Below are 21,353 nucleotides of genomic sequence, written 5' to 3'. Positions count from 1 at the left end.
TTTGCAAGTATTTTGGTATTTGACATTTGCATTTTCTTTCTTTCCTTTCTGTTTCCATCGAGAAAATGAGTGATTTGAGTGACGTTGTTGATTCGAATGCCACTCCCTGGTATCCTGAGGTTGTCTATAGTCAGAACTTGAGTGCCCACAAACTTTTTTCTAGTGAGAAATTGGTAGAGGTGACGGAGTTTTTGGAGGTTAGAGGTCCATATATAGGCCTGTCGATTCCAGATGCTAAGCCGGTTCATTAGGAGGGAACATGCTTAGGGGGGTTTCCAAAACTTCATCTTCTGTCACTGGGTGGGATCTTTTGGAATTTTCCAAGGTCTACAGGATATCTACCAAGTGATTTCATCTTTCACTTGCTGGAGCAAATGGATGAGCTGATAGTACGTGTCCCAATCCTATGCGGGTAGAGGTATACAAAGAGCAATTGAAGTCGAGCCTGCATTTGCCGTTAGACCCCTTGGACGTCGAGATTTGAAATACTACTAGGTGTCTATCTCTTAAATGCATCCCAACTCGTGGAGGCTACTCTTTGAATTTTGAGCTTTGTGCCGAAGGAAGAGGTTGCACACTTTAACCATATCTTTTCCTCTTTTTTTTAGCTGAACGTGCGAAAAAATAAGGAATATTGAAATTTTCATGCTCAAAAAGGGATGGATTGTTCGTCGGGCTTCCCTCTTCCTTGAAAAATTGGAAAGATAAATTTTTCTTTATCGAGGATTTAGCAAACGAGCAACGGGGTGGGATTTAGACATAGTGGAATTGTGTGGTAGACAAAAGGTCTGGTAAGCTGAGACTGGACAACAAGGAAAAGGCAATCGTGAGGGAGATAAAAACTCTTATTCGAGATGATAAGATATTAATAAAAGTGCTCCTCAAGGCTAAGGCTCAGTGGTGGGAGTTGCTCTATGTGACTGGAGATCCCGTGGCGACCGAGCATTATAATATCTTACCTTTTGAGGGTAAAAACCTTAAACTAATTCTTCTCAATTTATTTTACTTATTAAAATTCTTTTCTTTTTGCAGATATGGGGAGCCAAGCGAAGAACATTGAATAGCTAATTCAGAAGAAGAAGAAGGCTACTTGTTTGGTAAAGGATGCGTCCCCAGGAGGCCTCAAGAGAGCCAAGGTTGATCCTCCCTCCACTCCCCAAAATGTCCAACCCTAAGACATTTAGACTTCTCAACCTAAAACACAGAGAGTTGAAGTTTCTCCTCCTTCTCCTTTGCGAAGATAATCAGTTGAGCAGGCATTGGCAAACGAATCAGTTTTGGACAATTTTAAGCTTGTCAACTGGTTTGCCAAGAAATACACGTTGCCGATGGATCATGCTCGGCTGGAGGGGGAGCATGATGATGACCTGGCCCTTCATTCAATCTCTTTGCAAATGGAGCAGCTAGCGTGTGCACAAGTCCTGAGGAAAAAGAATAAGTCAGCATTCTTAGGAACCATTGGTTCATGATCAACATTGGCACGGATCTAGCACATCAACATTAGTGCCGTCTGTGGGAACGTGGCCATGTGCCTCTTCCCAGGCCCTTGACTAGGGGGCTATGATGATGCCTAGTGTCCCACATTGGTTAGGAGTCGAGGAGCTAGGTCACTTATAAGCACTAGTCTCCTCTCTCTCCCCCAGAGGTGCCTTTTCAAGACAAAACCCCCCTGGTCACTGTTAGCACCAGTCGCGGGGATAATACCTTTGGAACACGGCCTATTCCATGGCATAGATATGGCACATCAATAATGTTGTTGAATGATGAATTGAGAATTATTAAGGAAAGGAAATTTTTGTTCATTTTTAATAGGCCAATTAAGGCACACTTTACAAGGAAAATTCTATCAAATTTTTGTAGAATTCTAATTGAATTGGAAGCTCAAATTAAAATAAGTGAGCATCTAGTTGGAATATATAAAGAAACGTTAAAAAAAAAGTATATTTACTTACGTAATAAGTAGTATGAACAGTAAGAATGGATATTAGAGTTACAATATAGGGATGGTATAAGTTGATAGATTGGTGTTACGCATAACAATTATGGGTGCACTTTTAGCCACCTTAGGGGATGACTAGATCTCTAAGATCGGGTCAAAGTTTCACAACATAGAGACTCTTCATTACTATGAATAGTGGAATGACACAATAAAGTAAAGTAATGGCATTGAGGTTAATGGAACTTTGTTACAAGATTTTAACATTTGTGTGCTTAATGTGCACAACCAAAGAAATGACTCATATAAAAGACATACAACGTGGTATATAACACCATTAAGGTCAAAGTTTCACAACATAGAGACTCTTCATTATTATGAATAGTGGAGGGATACAACAAAATAAAGTAATGTCATTAAGGTTGATGGAACTTTGTTGCAAGATTTCAATGTTTGTGTGCCTGATGTGCACAATCAGGGAAATGACTAATATAAGAGACACATAATGTGGTATGCAGCACCCTAAGGATCTTTAAAAGAGATAGTGACGTATAAGATATGTTTTGGTGATGTGGCATAATAGAAGATGTGGTAAAGTTGGATCCAAGTGCCTAACATCTTATAAGGTTAGGATTGAACATAAGATGTTTTAGGGAAAAGATAAGAAATTCCCTTTCCAAAGAGGGAGTGAAGAATGGTTATCTTTTGTAATAGGTTTGCCACCTAAAATGAGACAATGTGACTCCATCTAGGTAATTATGAATCGATTGACCAAAAGTGACTCATTTTTTACTCATGAAGACTACCTTTATATGGAAGTAATACTATCCAGGAAATAGTTAGGTGACATAAAGTTCTAGTTTTCAACATGTTAATTAGAGGGCTTTAGTACACTTTTTCATTTTAAAGGATGGTATAGGATGGTGTGTGTATGTATATGTATATATATATTTTAAAGGTGCATTCCCCTATTTGTTGCACTATGATCTTCTGTGTTGTGCCACCTTTGGGATAAGTAAGAACATATATATATGTATTATGGATGCAGAATTTTAGGGTAGGTATGTGTGTTATTATCACTGACTCCCATGGATATGGAGATGGATGTGTGAGTTAAGTACGTGAATTATATTATCACTGACTTTTGCCATTTGTAGGGTAAGTACGTATGTTATATTATTGTTGGCTCCCGCATAATTGAATAAGAGAACATGTTGAATTTCAAAGCGCCAAGGTATGGGGTTGACTCCCAATATGCATTATGGGTGCATGTGTAGCTTTAATTCATCCTCTCATGCAAGTATTGGGTGATTTATTTGTTTAGTGCATTTTCATTTATAAGACTACATTAGAATATATAGTTATAGAAATTATGATTGTAATCGATATCTAAGCTTTTTGAGTTGAACACTCATTTTTGTTTAATATTTTTCATTAGGTTGCAGGAGTATTTTTCTTTCAGAATTTAATCTATATTTTTCTCCACAGATTGTGGTATAGTTTAGTTAGTAGTTTTTATTGTATGTACTTATTATTTTTATTTTATTCTTAAAACTCTGCTATGACACTAATAAATATTATATTGATTGCTAATGATAAATGATATTAAATGGATATATGCTGTCATTCCTAGGTCTATCAAATGGAATGAAGTACCTTTTCCAAAAGAATGGACTTTAGAAGGAGCCTTAAAGCACAAACCGGTGTCTCTTCCAAGCCCATACATAGCTTAAACAAATTGCCCAATTCCCAGATGGAAAAGTAAAGTTATCTTTCACTAGAAAATCCATCAGTGCAAGACCCTTTTACGATGCTACTCCTTTTCAGAAACCATTGAACTAGGTAGAGTTTCAAACCTACCCTCTGTAATAAACTTGCCTATTACCTGAATACCATTTGTTGTTAACTTTCCAACCACTCAAGAGCGTTTTAACCAAATCCCATACTTACCCAGGTATTTAACTTCTGATCCACCAAAAACTTCAATGTAAAGTGCTGACTATACTACTACCACACCTAAACCTATTTATTCCGCCCCTAAAGAACAACCAAGACCCATATCTCCAACTTTGTCCTCTGTGACTGAGAATATAAATGTTGAAATAAATGTTCTTCAATACGAATTTCAAGTGGACAAAGCTTATCTTCAAAAAGATTTTTATGCTCCTCATAACCATGAGAAAAAACTTTAGTTTTTTAAACATTTTTTGAATTAGAGATAGGAGATCCAAGAAAAATTTTATGCATTCATCCATAAGCATCAAGCATATATTTTTTTTTTTTACTAGTTTAAAATTTATGCTTATGAAAATAATCTAGAATATACTTTTGCAAAGACCTTAAACCCAATCTCTGAAATTTTCTCCTGGCAAACCTTAAAAAATGAGTGGATCCAATCTACTCATCCAACTCTTAGAGAAATCTAGTTCAAACACCATAAAACCACTCTTACAGCTTCACCTTTTAAAGTCAAAAGTGAGAAAGATGCGAATAGAGATCTTAAGAATATCATTCAGAAAAATAATTGGACCAATAATCATCTTCATACTATTGGAAACTAGTTAAGTGATATTCAAAAGCAAAACCAACATCCCACTATGATTACTTCATTTGTAGATTCAAAGATGAAAGCTCCAGTTTTCAAACCTTTTGAAGTTTCAAAACGTTCTCTCTCTTACTTTCAGCAGAAAAATAAAGAAGAATTCCTTCAAGCAATTCAGGATTGTCTGAATCAGCTTGGTTCCTCAACTTCAACAAAGTCCAATGTTGTAATTCCAGACACTCCCAAAACCTTTATCAATGTTATGGAACAATCTTATGATGAAGAAAATGCTTTTCAAGAAGATTCTCCCCCAAAAGTCAACAAAGTCCATTTGCAAAACTCTCAATAGCTCTATTATCCAAAGGCCACCGCTCCGGATATCAATATTGAAGATAAACCATATAATATCTGCCACTTTCCGATGTCAAAATATCTATCCTTGACAGAATATTCTTGTGAAAATTAAAACTTCATTAACTAAGGGGTGGCTGTGAGATGTAAAATTTTGTTCATGTGTGTGTGTTTAAAATGTTCAAAATGTATCTAAGAATATAAAAAAAAATTGTTTTAAGGGTTTTGTTCTTTAAAAGTTTTAAAGAAGTTGTTTGGGCAGAAGGAACTTCGACAGCCGAAAGATAAACTTTTGGCAGCCGAAGTCTCTTTTTAATTCGAATAACCATTTGGAAATAATCGACTCCGGTAGCTAAAAGTGTGAATTTCGGTAGCAATTATTTCACAAAATTTTTCTCAAAACACTGGTTCTCCTTTGTAATATTTTTCAAAAGAATCTTATCAAAGCATTTTAACTGTTGAAGATGGATTTTATGATGGTAACCCAAGTTTATGTGCAGAAAAGGTTCTTCGGTCCTTGGCATTATAAACCATGGGATCATTCAAAAGACCTAGCTTATTACGAAAGCATTTTGATTGAAACTAGTTTAGTCAAAATTAATCACTTCCTAGAAAATTCCCTTGTCCCAAAACTACTCAACCTACACAATCCTCAAAGTCATTCTCCCCATGGATCAGGGAAAGACCTTTCACTTCACAGAAAATTTCAAGCTAGATTTAGAAAAAGCCTGCCTTTTAACCAAACTTTCAATTGTTGGGATTACCATTAAGTCTAGATTAATGCTTTTCTTATTTAAAATTCCAACCAAACTCATACATGACTATTCTTTTTTGACACCATTTCCTAATTCCACTTTCCAAGATGGTTGGCTCAATGGTGGAATTGGATGGGAGCCTCGCTTGAAATTTTGCCTCCTGATATCTATCAAGGATATATAACTTTTGAAGCTAGATACATCCCTTCACTAGAAGAAGACCTTTTTTCTGAAGCAGTCAACCTTGGTAATGACAATGAAAATAATTGTTTTAAAATTTTCACTGCACTAAAAAATCAATAACATCAGTCGTAACTTTTAAACTTTAAAGCGTCTTCAAGCATGTGCCAAAAGTAGCAATAATTTCCACTTGTCAGGAATAAAATTAAAGTTTCACATGTCTATAGTTTAAAGCTTCAGCTCTCACATAACTACAGTTTAAAGTCCTTCACTTGTGAGAAATAATTTTATGCTATAGCAATAGCCCCACAAATACCACAATAAAGTCCAATTATTGTAAAAGGCTTCTCCTTCATTTACCAAAGGAGAAATCTGATTTAACTTAGGCATCGAATACTTTACACCTTAAGAGCCCTCTTCCCTTCTTTCTTAAGTTCCTTTAGCTAATATCACTCTCTTGGTACCTTAGTTTGCTTAAGCTTTTAACTTATAATTCTATCTCCTATATGTAAGTATCAATTTTAAAGTTTCAATCAAAGTATATTATTGCTAAGATCAATGATCTTTGATTTTAACTTTTTTATATCTGTGGCGGGTTCCACCTCCCTATTTATGCTTTGATCTTTGATTTTAACTTCTTTATATCTGTGGCTAGTTCTATTGCCCTATTTATGCTTTGATCTTTGATTTTAATTTCTTTATATTTGTGGCTGGTTTTACCAACCTATTTATGCTTTGATTATTTTATGTTTTTATTTTTAGTATAATTATTTTTGCTTTGGAGGCCTTATGTCAACCCAAGTCCAACCATGGGATTGAGCCATGACATAAACTATGCTTTTAAGCTAGATAACATGATTGATAACATGATTGGTAAAGTATACTTATATCATGAATGGTTGGATAATGAATGGGATGAGTTCAACTCTTTATAGTAAGATGATAGTCTTTGTGTTAGGTTAGCATCAAATTGTAAAAATGGAGTACGAGTGGTTCACTGGAACATCCATTGTTGAATAACAAGTCACAAAATTAGGAGCTAATATTTAAGTAGTACTCGATTTTATTATTTTCGCACTTACAAAATAGTTAAATTTTTTAGTTCTTTGCAAGTCTCCTTTAGGACAAAGAGAAAGATGGTATGCCTTTTAGACAAGAAGACAACGTAACTATAAAATCGATAGAGTCATATACAACTGCACAAGCATATAGGGTAATTACTTAACACTTTTTTTTTAGTGATTCTAAATGTATGTGTTCTATAGTTAAATGAAAATCATAAATGATTATTATCTCTATTTGTAAAACTAATGTGGATTAAGAAAGTGTCTAGTATAGTGAGGCGTTGATTTTATAAAAACTCAAATGTATCTGATTGGGATTGTTGATGTTCAGAATTAAATGTTAAGTGGATATTTTTCATAGATAGTCATACCTAAATATTTAGAGGAAACTAGGGGTGTAAATGAATCAAGCCGCTCGTGAGCTATTCGAGGTTCGACTCGATAAAAGCTCGATTTCTAAATGAGCCGAACTCGAGCTCAAATTTTAAGTTCGTTTAATAAATGAGTCAAGCTTGAACTCAGCAGTATTCGACTCAAGTTCAAGTTCGAGCTTGGCTCGTTTATAAGTTCGCAAGCTGGCTCGTTAAACAGGCTCGTGAGCTGACTCGTTGAACAAGTTCATGAGTAAGCTTGTTTGTAGGCTCGTTTACAAAAGCATTTATATTAAATATTATAATTTTATAATATTATAAATATATTTATTTTGTTTATAATTATTTTTAAAATAATATATTCTTTAAAAATATGATATAAACAATATACAAAATATATTTATAATTATATAGTTATATATACTTTAGATTTATTTTTAAAAAAAAGTTATTTTTTATATGAGAATAAATTTAGAATATTAGATAATAAATACATAAAAATTATTGTAAACTATTTTATCTATTTTAAATATCTAAAGAAAGTAAAATGACATACATTTGGCGTTAGTGTGATTTAAAACATGAAGCATATCTCTCTCCCTCTCTTCCTTCTCTATTAAAATTTTAAACTTTTAAAAGATTAAGTTTCAAAATTAATATTAACATATCTAACAATTATTATTACTTTCTTTCTATATGTAGTCTCACTTCCAATCTTTTGATTAGTTTTCTTTTATGTAAAATTTAAACTTTTAAAAGATTAATATTCAATTTTAATACTAAACTATTTATCCATTATTATTATTCTTCTCTCTCTCCAAGCACTTTCTCTTTATGCATCCTTCATAAATTTCTCTCGTAAATCTTTTTCTCCTTAATATTATCCACTTATTCCATAAAAATAAAATTATTAATATGTTAAATTTAAATCATAATGCTATTGAGTTTAATTAAGAGTCATGAAATTAGATTGTGCGTGTGTATATATATATATATATACACATTTATGTAATTGAGTTTATTATAATTGTCATTAATATATTGATATCATATAACATATTGTATTTATATTACATAGTAATCTTTTTAATTAAATGATAATACTATTGAGTTCAGTTAGGTGTCACGAGATTAGATTATGTGTGTATATATATACCCATGTAATTGAGTTGAGCCACTCACCCCCACCCCAACATAATTGCCTTTTTTTAGTTGGCTAGCAAGCCAACATGTGGGGCCCAAATGGGCTCCTTTTTTTAATTTTAAATTTTTTTAATTAAAATTAAATATATTTTAATTATAATTAATTTAATTTTTAATTTACTTTTATTTAAATTAAATTTTATTTTAATATAATAATATTAACGAGTTTGAGTCGAGCTCGAATTCGAGCTTGAGTTTAGTTTATAAATGAACCGTGCTCAAGCTTGGTTCGTTTATATTATAAACGAGTTTTATACAAGTCGAGCTCGAGTTTAATACATATGTAATGAGCCGAACTTGAGTTTGCATGTTAAAGCTCGAGTCGAGTTCGAGTCTAGTTTGAGCTTGAAAAAAAATATAACGAGTCGAGCTTGAACTATTTGAAGCTCGGCTCGACTCGGTTCATTTACACCCCTAGAGGAAACTCTGAATTTTCAATAGAATTTTAAAGAAATAAATTATGATGATAAAGTAATAATAGTTAATTGTCCATCGGATTGTAATATGATAAATACTTTTAAATCTTGTAATAATGTTAAATGAACTTTACTATAGAGTGTCGGTCGTTACAAGCCAGTCCAACAAATTTAATAGAGAATCAGACCTTATTCTGGTCCACTTTGATCATAAATTCTTATTTTTAGCATTGTTTTTATCCACTAATAGTTTATTTGATTTTATTTTTAATTTAGATTATATTATTCATTTTTAGTTAACTCAAAAATTAATATTATTAATATTGTTTGCTTCTATCTTTTCATTTACAATGTTAATACCTTAATTAGCGCATTACAATTTTGTTAAAATATTTTTTATTAATAACAAAAAATATAAAATAATTATTTATTATAAAATAATGCATTTTTTCATCTAAAAGCTTAAAATTATTATATTTTTATTTATCAACAATAATAATTACTTTATTATTTTATAACTACATTTTTAAGTTATTTAACTATTTTCTTTTTTAAGTCATTTAATTATTTTCTTATTTCAATAATAAAATAAATAATATGATATAATAAATCAATAATTATATTTTTATTTTAATAATATAATAATTTTATTATTTTATATTTATTTTAATAATAAAGTAAATTATATTATATTATATTATATTATATATATATATATATATATATATATATATATATATATATATATATATATATATATATATATATATATATATATATATATATATATATATATATATATATATATATTCTTATTAGTCATTTTATATATTAATAGCAATTATCAGCTAATAATTATTAATTGCATCTAACAGCTTCCTAAGCGAATTTGGAGTTTGCTTTGTAAGTTGTGTGAGAGTTATAACACCCTCACCGTAGGTAGTCTGTACATTCTACTGTTCCGATAACTAACGTCTGTGCAGATAGCTAGAATATCTAAAACTACACTTAAATGATAGTGAGGAGACATAAAATGATGAAATAAATGATAAGAAAATAAAAGAAAAAAATTAAGAGAAAATAAAAGAAACAAAGTGCAATTAGGTTAAATGAGCCGGAACCATAGCGAAGGGTGACCGCACCGGAAAGTTACGGCGAAGGCAATTGTCAACTCCAAGACCGCGAGGAACCCCGAGAAATAATTTTTGTGACCTAATTAAAGGTCTACAGAGGTATAAATGACATTGAAAAAGTCAAAGAAAAATTTAGTAAGTCAGTACAAACGAAAATGAAAATTTAAGAAATCGGCGGATCAAGGATTAAATCGGTATTACTGAAAAATTCGAAATACAACCCGAAGAGGGGCATTTTGGTCATTTGACACCTAGAGTTGACTTTTGACCTAAATGTCCATTAAAAATAAGTAGTATTAAATTTTGAAAACTCCATGAAAAATGCAATTATATATGTAATGAAATTTAGGGAAATGTGGGGGATTAAATTCAATTATGAAAACTTTGGATTACTATAATGTTTAATATGAATTAGTGGAGCATCAGTGGACATATAAAAGCATAGATGCGACAGAATTTTTCCACTAAACTTCATCTTCTCCACTCACCCTTTCCATGGCCGAATTTCAATTCTAAGTTTCCTCCATGGATGCTACTTCATGCAAGATGAAATCTCCCTCCATTTCTAACCTAAAAGCATAAGTCCCTTCATTAAACTTAGTCTACACACCATGGGCAGTATATAGGGAGAAAAAGGAAGAGGATTTGGTGAAGTTTGATCAAGCTCCAAAAAAGGTTAGTGCTGGTTTTCCTTACCTCACTTAATTAAACTTTGTATTGATGTTGAAATGAGTTGAGTGGTTAAGAAAAATTAAGGAAATGGTTGAATATTGGGGAGCCATAAATTAGGCAGCCATGGGAATTAAGGGATTTTAATTTATTTTGATATGTAATGGATGGGTAATGATATTGATTGAGGTAATTAGATGTTTTAGCAAATTGATTTCATGTGTAAGTTGAGATTGGAAATTTGAATGAGGTTTTTGAAAGAAGTATTGAAGATTTGTATAATTGTTAAGTTGGCAGCCTTAGTTATTTGATAATTGGATGAATTTTCTATTTATAATGATGATTAGGAATGTTGTTTAAGGTGAACATGTGTATTAGACCTTAATTGGCATGTGTGTGCTTGAAGTATCAAATTGAATTAGGGTTTGGAACAACTATTGAAGATCTTGGGAAGGTAATGAATTCGGCAGCCTTGGTTACCTTAGGAGATTGATAATTTTATGTATGTAATTGTTGATTAATGGTGTTGAAAGATAAGTAGAAGTGAATTATATGTTGGTGGTTAAATTCTTATGTATTAGCAAATTGTTTCCATGTGTACTACGTTGACTTTGACCATTTGATTTAGGAATGTGTATTGGATATTGAGGACTTATGTAAACTGCTGGGAAATAACCAATTGGGATTTATTTGATGGTAATTTAGAAGTGCTATGTATGCAATTGAATGTTTGCGAGTTGGAGAAATTTAATTATAAAAGTGTAAATGTATATATGAGTTGAGTAATTAAAGAGGGCAGTATGTAATTTGAGTTATAACCTTAAGTCTGTGACCCCAATTGGTATGAGGCCAATTGGAGGCAAAACTAGACCTAAATTAGACCAACTTTCATGTAGAACCTTACCAAAAATCTGTCCAGAAAGTGACTTAAAAAGTGACCAAATCCGGATTGGCAATGTGAAACCCAAAATTTGACTATATGAATAGTATTCACGTAAATGGCCATAACTCACGGTAGATAAGTCCAAATGACCTAAAATTTATACCATTGGAAAGCTTAGACATAGGACTACAACTTTTGTGAAGAACACAAAGCTCAGAAATTCCATTTACCTAACTAAATTGCTTGCCCAAGTTGGGGTATCAAAACTGTCCAGAATTGAAATGGCTCAGAATTGCTAAATAAAGACTACTTGACCAGTTTTGATAAAGAAGCCATAACTTGGTCCATAGAACTCCAAATGCCCTGAAACTAGTGCCAAAATTTCAATAAGACATAAACCTACAAGATTGTTATTTTGACCAAAACCCAAAATGTCATACCTTACCCCTCTGTAAGGCATAACATGATCCCGTAGAATACCTAATGAACTACCGAACTTCACCTACCGATAACTCATTAAGTACCCTACAAGGGATTTTAAAATAATTTTCTTATTTTTGATAAGTGGTGAGCATTTTCTAATAAGTACTTAAAACATTTAGTTAAAATTAAAACTAGTTAATATTTTTGGCCCATTTTATTTTTACGCAAATTTTATAAAAATTTTGACATAATTCCCTCTGTATTTTGAGAAAACAGTTCTTCAAATACCTGTAAAAAGTACTTCTAAAATTTTTCTCAACAACTGCTTCAATTTCATACTCAATCTCAATCAATTTCTCAACTCATTTATCAACTTTCAAATTTCAAATTCACTATCCAATGATCATCAAAATACTAGCAATCCATTTCATTCAAATTAAATAAAATAGTTCCATTCATATCTCATTAGAAACAAAACAATTTAGATACATCATTACAAAATTTACATTAAGAGAATTTCAAACTACAATATATATTACAACTTTATACAATTTTTATACAAACTGCTCAAGACCCATTTTTACATGTCCATACATTTATGTGCAATATATACATCAAAAGAAATATTTACAGTTAGGGTATAAATTATATCCGAAGACTTTAAGCTGATAGCTCCTCACACCTCAGCAGCTCAGTCTGCTGCTCCTCTAGTCTCTGTATCTGCGACAGCAATAGAAGCCATCGCTGAGTACTAGGACTCAGTGGTGCACAACATACTAAAATAATCTTTATGCAGAATATAATCACATTTATTCAAAAATTTAACTAAACATAAGCATTAAACATAAAACATGAATTATGAAATTTTAATGCAAACCAAGTTCATTTCGAAGTATCAAAACACATTTCATAAAACCCACAGTTAGATCATGCCATTCGAAACAAATAGAATCTCAATAGCCAGAGGCTAAAGAGAAATCACATCACAAGGCTAGCTAGCTCAAATATATGGATATCCATTCACATCCTCTTCTACTGGCACACCTCAACACTTCTCCAGAGAAGGAATCAAAATTCGAAACTAATTACCCCCACTAGTTGTGCTAGTGAGGTGTTCAAATATATGGTCATGACACTGTGGTTTGAAAACTTATCTTAACAATTTTCTAAACATTGTCATTTCAATATACATAATAACTTTCAACAATTTAAATCAAAACATCATAAGAATGCCATAATTCAATATTTCACATTATTTAAAATAGTATGCAAAAGATGATTATAAAAAGTATACGTTGTGCACAAACCTCAAGCGAGTCACCTCTTGGCCTTGACTCGGCTCCTCGGGTTTTTTTCTGGTATTCTTTTCAACTGAAACACACAATTTTATAATGTTTCAGTACTAGAACTTAACATAAATCCAAAATAAATTTAGCTTCACATTTACCTAGTTCTAACGTGTTAAATTCGACGTTCTCAAAATTTTTGTGAGGGTTACTATTCACTACACTATTCAAGTCAAATTGTTGACTTTTTAAGGCTTAATAGGTATGGAAACTCCAACTTCACCCACATACCATATTTTGGTCGTTAACTTTGTTGGTTTTGGTCATTTTCTCAAAGCTTAGGTCTTTTAGGCAAAATTGCCAATTTTCGGTTTTGGAGTCCTAAGTTGCACTGTTTCATTGGTCCTTTTACTGTTAGAATTTGAAAAACCTTCCTTCATAGAAAATATTCCTTATTGTCTTAAGTGTATTCTCATTTTTGGATCACCCCAATTGGAGTTTTGTAGCTCAAGTTATGGCCAAAATACAGTTACTGTTCACGTACACTATTCATACTGCTATTTTGGTTCTGGCAGATTTTTGATCCAACTTCGTTCAGTAATTTGATCAAGTTAAGTCCATAATTTGGTCTAATTTCCTTCATACGAAATGTTCTACTATGTCTTAGGTTTCTATCGGTTCAAGAATCGCTTAAATCGGAGTTTTCTAAAGAGAGTTATAGCCATTGGAACTTTACTGTTCAAATGGAAATCTGCAGTTTTGCAGGTTCAGTAACTCAACTTTGCTCAATAATATGATTAGGTTAATGGCATAATTTGGGTTGGTGTTCTTCATGAAAGTTTTAGATCTATATCTTATCTAATTAATGGTAAAATTTCAGGTCATTTTGACCTGCCTAGCTCAAGTTATGACCATACTGTTCATTTGGTCAGTTTGTGTAGTGGCAGCCTGCACTTATCCAACTTTGGTCAATTTGTTCACTAAGTTTTGGTCACTTTTTGGGCATGGTTCCTCAATGAAAATTGTGTCATTTTATATCTATTTTCATCCCCAATTGGTGGCATATCAATTGAACTTGTAAAATTTCCGTTTTGGTCCTTCAAAGTTGACTTGGTCATGCTGATTCAACCTACGAATTTGACTTCTATTCTAACAATTCCCACACATCTCCTTTGGTCATTATTGGCCATTTTTAATAATTTAATTAATTCTTTTATGACATCATACATGAGGTCATGCATGATGTCATCACCTTTTTACTTTTTCATTTTCCTCTCTTTTTTTTTTTCTATTAGTTCTTTAATTTAATTCTCGATTCCGAAATTTTCTTTTCTCCATTTTTATTTGACAGTTAGGTCAGGAGTCAGCTCTCGGGGTCAATTGACCAAATTGCCCCTCGCCGGTTCATCCCGGTTTGCAAGTAATTCTATATTTCTTCCGGCTCCCTGACCTAATTATTTGACTGGCTTAACAGTTCTTTTTCGTGATTTTCTCTTTTCCACTGTGTTCATAAGGGTCCTAAGGACCGCAGCGTTACTTTTTACGGTTCGAAATTTGAGTTTAAAACGACTTTGCAATCATTCCCGAGAAGGTCACCCCTCGCTGTGACTCTCGGCTCGTTTAACTTCTTATGTTCTGTTTTTCTTGTTTATACTTAACTAATTGAACATTACTAATTATTTGTGTTTATGGCTTCTCTAGTTGTCTTAAGTGTGGTTCTAATCCCCTTAATTGTCCGGACCGATACCGGTCACTGGAATAGTGAAATATACCAGGCTATGCAAATGGGGGTGTTACACAGAAATTAAGAGAAATAGGTCAATTGGCTTGGTCAAGTTAGTGCATAAATTCTAGAAATGTGCATAGGTAACCATTGACTCCAGCATAGTCTTTTAAGCATATCTCCCACTAGAAATCTTCAATTGAAATGAGCCATAACATTCTCGAAACCTAAGAAATAGATCTTTAACTTTGTTTTAGACATCTTCCTTAACTTATGAATGTAAGAAGCTTAAATTATAGGTCAAAGTTATTGACCTAATCGAGGATTATGTTAGTAAAGGACGTTTGAGTCCAGTCCAATAATGTGGCTATAATAAATTTTTAATTTTAATAGTAAAAATTTTGTATTTCCCAGAAGAGTTTTGAACTGTTATATGAATTCACAATTTAATTTTAGTATTGATAATGGAGTAATTATTTTAGGTAAGAGAATAATAGAAAGAAACAAAAGAAATAATTTTCTAATGAGTTAAAAAGATTACATGGTAATCTATTAAGGCATCAATTTTTTTAATGATACTTGATTTGTCAGAAGTATTTTATCTTTTTCATTTTACTCTTTGAATAGGACAATAATTTAAAAATAATAATAATATTTATATTTTACAATCATAGTTGTAATTTAAATTATATTTAAAAATAATGATAAACTATAATTTTAATATTATTTCTTCATCTATGTATAATTATAATTATATATTTATAGAAAGACTTAAAATTATGAAATTAAATTGTAATTATAAATTTTTATAATAAATTTCATTTTCTCTTATTTATTCATTAATCTATTATTTTCATTTGGTTGACATATTTTCATTTTCCTTAGCTTAAATCTACAATATATTTCAATTGTACATTAATTCTTATAAAAGCCAACGTTTGTAATCTATTCTTGTGATTTATAATCCTAAGTGAACTTCTATTTATACTGAAAATTCTAAATTAATTTTTTAAAAAACTAAAATATTTTTTTTCATTAAAGCATAGGATTATAAGACAAAAATTTTAGATTAATTTAGCAAATAAAATTTTCAGTCTAGCTGACGTAGTGTGATTAAAATTCAATTTTATTATAAGTTTTATTTTTTCAGAAAGAATTTAAAGGAAAATTGAAAAGATTAATAAAATGTTCTTTTTAGGATTATATGTGATACTATATTAAATTGTTGATTTTCTTTTTCAGTTTTTAGTTTTAAATTTGAGGAAAAATAGTGACAAAGATGTGAATTTCAATTCTAAGTAGAGAAACAACAAGTTTAAGAATTAAGATAATAATATTAAATATATATTTAATTATTAAATATTTTTATGCTAATAAAATTTTTTAAAATTAATAAAAATATTAAAAATTATTGAATAGACTAATTAAATTAAAAGGATTGTTAAAATTAATAATGAGTGAAAAGATTTGAATTAATGATTTTAATTTTGTTAATTAAATTTATTACTAAAATGGAAAATAATATAAAAAATTTAGATCAAATGAAATTTAAATCTAACCCGTAATAATTTATTGTTAGTTAATAATTAGATTAATAAATATAATTTAATAAAAAATATTATAATTTATAAATTAATCAATATTTTCATTTATTAAAATAATTGAATTCATAGTAAAATTAATATTTTAACTTAAATAATGATATTTTGATGTTATTTTTTAGGGATGGTAATGTGTTGGATATCTATGAGTATCTGATCGAACAAAATAGGACGAGTTTGAATAGTATATAATAAAGTTTGAGACTTTATAATTTGAGTAATAATATTTGCAGCTTGTTCGGATTCAGATTTTACATATTAGATATCTATTACTGAATCTATTTATATAAATAATTAATTGAATAAAAATATATTTTTTAATAATATATATATATTACATTTTAAATAAATAAAATTTAAATATTTTATGAAATTATTTATTTTTAAAATATAAATTATCAATTAAAAATATTTTTTTATGTAGGATATTAATAAAAATATATAAAATTAAATTATTTCAAGTATTATTTATATAATAATAATTAGGTTTGAAATAAAAAAAATTAACTAAATTTATCTCAAATTTAGATAATGTAGATACTAATAAATTTGGATAATACGACTTTCGCGAACACTCTACTCCATATCATCCTTTTAATGACAGAGTTGCACATTATTTAAATACTAATACTTGAAATTATTATAAAATATTAGTAGTTTCTCAAAATTAATTATTTAATTTTTATTTTTATATGAATCAATTAAAACTCTCTTTATTTTATAAAATCAAAATTTTTAATTTTTGTTGAAAAAAATTATTTTAACCTTAAATATTTTTATTTTTTATTTTTTATAATTTTAATTATTAATATTATTTAGTACTTATAATTTTAACCATTTATATTATTAGTTCTCTAACTTACTATTTTTTTACAAAAATCTACTAAAATTAAAAAAAATTAATATTATAAGGCACAAGATATTTTAATTAAGTTTTAAACAATGACTTAAAGTTTAATTTCACCTTGTACTTTATTAGAAAAGTTAATTTAGCATATTTTTAATTTTTTATTTAAATTAATATAAAAATTTTAATTTAACCTCTATTTAGTCTATCAAAAAATTAAATTTCTTAAATTTTGATCTAAAATCAATAAATCAATAAATTTAAGTGAAAATCAAAAAAATTAAATTTCTTAATTTTTATTTAAATCATCAAATTTAGCATATAAATTGTAATTTTTAAATTAAATTGATTTTAAATTAAAACTTATATTAATTTGAATAAAAAAGGCGAAAATATGTTTGAAACAAGGACTAAGCTCAATAGTAAGATACGCAGATACGCAGTTGCAGACTTTCTGTCCTCTCCTATCTAGCACTCTTTTTGCCGCCCTTCTTTCATACCATCCCTTTCCCAGTCACGATTTTTGGCTTGATATCGGATTCTTAGTACTCCATGAAGCTTACATCTCGGATTCATTGTGCTACTGCTGGCCGTCACGACCCCAGGTTCGTTGATTGTTTTTATCCTTTTTTTTTATCGATAAATACCCACTGAAATCAGTGAATTGGGCAATAATGGTCGTTAGTGTTTGAGATTTGTGTATTTCTTCTGGTTTACGTTGGAGATTCTGGTGGGAAGAGAAGATGACTTTTGTGGTTCTCCCAACTGCTGCATGTATCTTCATTTCCAAGCCTTTCTTAGTTCTTATGCTGCTGCTTTTATCTAATTTTTCATTATCTTCTTCTTTTTTTTTTTTTTTTCGTTGTGTTTGTTTTCTTATTGAACTTTTGAGACTTTTGAATTAGTTTGTGATTATATCTAGGATTGATGTGTTGTATGGATTTGCGAGAGGTACGAGTATTAAGCTGTGAATTTCAATTGGGTTTGGGACAGGTTTGGATATCTTGAATTTTACTTAGTTGCGTTAAATTCAGTGACAATTTATGTTTGATATATGTTATATTACCTAATTAATTAATTAATTAATAGTTAGTTTAATAGATATGTGTTGATGATGTTGCTTTGATATGATGATCATCACCCTTAAAACGCTCAATTAGATTGAAGATTGCATTGTATAATTCATATTTAATTATGCATCTTAGAAAGCCTCTCTGTGATGGTGACGTTTTTCTCATGCTTCCAATTCATCTTATGTTAATTTATGAAAATTATAATGTTTATTATGCTAGATTAGATTGTCAATTTCAAGTTAGATTATAATGTTTTCATTGAATTTGCATTAAAACAAAAAATAAACAGGTTTTGTGGCTGGTTTGGGTAGTTGTAATGGTATTTGAAATGAGTTCGAATTATAATGGGTTTTGAATGGATTTGGGTAGTTTGAAGTATGCAAGTACCCTAACCATTTGCCATCTTTTGTTTTGCTTGCCTTTATTTTATCTTCCCCCCAAACCCAATTAGAATTCAGACTTCACTGTCTGAACCTATTTCAAATCCCATTACAGCTACCTGAACCAGCCCAAAAACCTCCTCTCTCTCTCTCTCTCTCTCTCTCTCTCTCTCTCTTCAATGGAAATTCAACCAAAACATGATAATCTATACGTGATGTCTGAAACACAAGTTTAAATCAGAGATTTGGCAAGAAAAACACGCTGTCAGTCTTATCACTTTTAAGGTAATCTAGTCTTTTGCTTTTTACGAAACGTAGATAGAATTAATATTATGTACTAACCAACTTCTAGCCATTGTGTTTTAAGCTCACAAATGCAATTTTTTTCCTACTTGTATAATGAAAAGCTTCTGTTTCTGGGATGCTTCCCATGTGTTTGCTATTCTATGACGCTCATGCTATTTGATGCTCTGAAATCCTACATCAGTGGTTTTATTATTATTTTCTTTTTTCTGACTAAGTAACATGGCAACTAAAAATTGATTTTGTGGCATATTGCAGTATGTGATGGGAGCAATTTGAAGCAGAATTCAACTCTAAAATAAGTGCACAAAAAAAAAAAAAAAATGACGCCTTCACTGTCTGTCCCCTCTCAAAACCATTGTTCCCTTAGTAAGTCTATCTTTCTCCCATCAACTCTTCTTAGGAGACCCAGAAATCATTTATTAACTAGTAAGAAACCCATAAATATCTCTCTTTCTATCTATTGTTCATCTCCCAAAATTGTTCGCGATGCTTCACTTGACAAGCATGTTGTGAGGCAAAACAAGATTCGTTTTGTCCAAAAGCTCAAAACGCTACTCCTTTCCAAGCCAAAGCACTACATTCCACTCCACATTCTATCCAAATGTCGGTCCTACCTTTCCCTCCCTGATCATCGTTCCATTCGTTCCATGATCCATCGTTATCCTTCCATTTTTGAACTCTTCACAATTCCAACACCACACCTACCTTTGAATGCAACAAAGCCATATTCTCAACTATGCGTTCGTCTAACGTCAGCTGCAGCAGCACTTGCTGATCAAGAATTTAAACTCCATTCCGCAATTTCCAACAACTTGGCTGCCAAACTTCAGAAACTTCTCATGCTCTCTTCTCATCGCCGGTTGCTCTTATCAAAGTTGGTCCATCTTGCACCAGATCTTGGCCTCCCCCCTAATTTTCGGTCCCGCCTCTGCAATGACCACCCAGACAAATTCAAGACTGTTGACACCTCCTATGGCCGTGCACTTGAGCTTGTATCATGGGATGCGCAGTTGGCTGTTCCTTTATCCCGCCCTGATGTTTCACTTGGTTTGATAGTAGATAGACCTTTGAAATTTAAGCATTTGAGACTTAGAAAGGGGCTTAATCTGAAGAGACGTCACCAAGATTTCCTGATCAAGTTTGAAGAATTGCCTGATGTGTGTCCTTACAACACTTCTTCAGAAGAATTCGCTAAAGAGTCCATTGAGGCAGAAAAAAGAGCTTGTGCAGTGATAAGAGAAGTGCTGGGAATGACAGTTGAAAAGAGAACTTTAATAGACCATTTGACACATTTCAGGAAGGAATTTGGATTTCCTAACAAGTTGAGGGGATTGATTGTAAGGCACCCAGAGTTGTTTTATGTGAGTTTGAAAGGCCTCAGGGATTCTGTGTTCTTGACTGAAGGCTACGATGACAAGGGTGGGCTTTTGAAGAAAGATGAAACTTCAGCGCTAAAGGATCAGTTGATGGAGTTGGTCAGGGAGTCGAAGAAGATGAGAAGAGAGATGAGAAATGGTACTATGATGAACAGCAGTGATATCAGAGATTCTGATGATGTTAGCAGTGATGAATTTGATGACATTGGAGATTATTACAATGATGGTTTTGAGAATGTGTTTGCCTCTGAAGATTCAGGTTTTAATTATGATTTTAATAACGATGTTCATGAAAGCTATGACCTTGGGGATTACAGGGAAAAAGGAGAATTTTGGATGGCAGATACTCACATTGGTGGTGCCAATGAGGAAGGACGATTTATGGAACCTTGGTAGCAAAAGAAAACACTGTACATATCTTCCAACATTAGTTGGCACTAGTTTTTGTGTGTTACAAAGTTAATACGCTTCTGTACCAATTTATTTTATCTTGGGGTATGTGTATGTGTATGTATATAATCAATTCTTGCCCCATCCTGCCTCTATTTCCCCTGCGCCATCCTTCACTTTACCGCCTGGTTGCAAGAAATATATATACAAATATATACATAAAGAGGCTTCAAAGAAAAATAAACTTCCAAGGGCAATTTTTGGAAGTTCAATTTTGATTGAGCTGAGTTGGACTAGGATAGAATTTCCTATCCAAGTCGAACCATTTATAAAATTTATTATTGTTCTGATCATAGTTATCAGATTTGCTACAAATCTCTGAGTTCTGTGATCTGATTCGTGTGTCTCAATTCACAGGACATTTGTGTACCAATTCGCAAGGTTA

At 31.1% G+C, this 21,353-nt stretch overlaps 1 protein-coding gene across 1 annotated transcript; it reads left to right on the top strand.

Annotated features, from left to right (window-relative positions):
• Positions 1-17,777: 17,777 nt before the first annotated feature.
• Positions 17,778-21,052, top strand: LOC110667854 (protein WHAT'S THIS FACTOR 1, chloroplastic). Its single transcript, XM_021828821.2, has 2 exons — positions 17,778-17,988; positions 19,398-21,052. Exon 2 carries the CDS (start codon positions 19,463-19,465, stop codon positions 20,912-20,914), a length of 1,452 nt encoding a protein of 483 aa, XP_021684513.2. The 5' UTR covers positions 17,778-17,988; positions 19,398-19,462; the 3' UTR covers positions 20,915-21,052.
• Positions 21,053-21,353: the final 301 nt, after the last annotated feature.

The sequence above is a fragment of the Hevea brasiliensis genome, chromosome 16 (genome assembly GCF_030052815.1).
Source record: "Hevea brasiliensis isolate MT/VB/25A 57/8 chromosome 16, ASM3005281v1, whole genome shotgun sequence".
Taxonomy (NCBI): domain Eukaryota; kingdom Viridiplantae; phylum Streptophyta; class Magnoliopsida; order Malpighiales; family Euphorbiaceae; genus Hevea; species Hevea brasiliensis.
The sequence above is the reverse complement of the archived record's forward strand: the minus strand, read 5'-3'. Positions and strand labels throughout refer to the sequence as shown.

Excerpts from the sequence above, each read along its gene's own strand:
- LOC110667854 (XM_021828821.2), top strand. The coding sequence starts at position 19,463 with ATGACGCCTTCACTGTCTGTCCCCTCTCAAAACCATTGTTCCCTTAGT.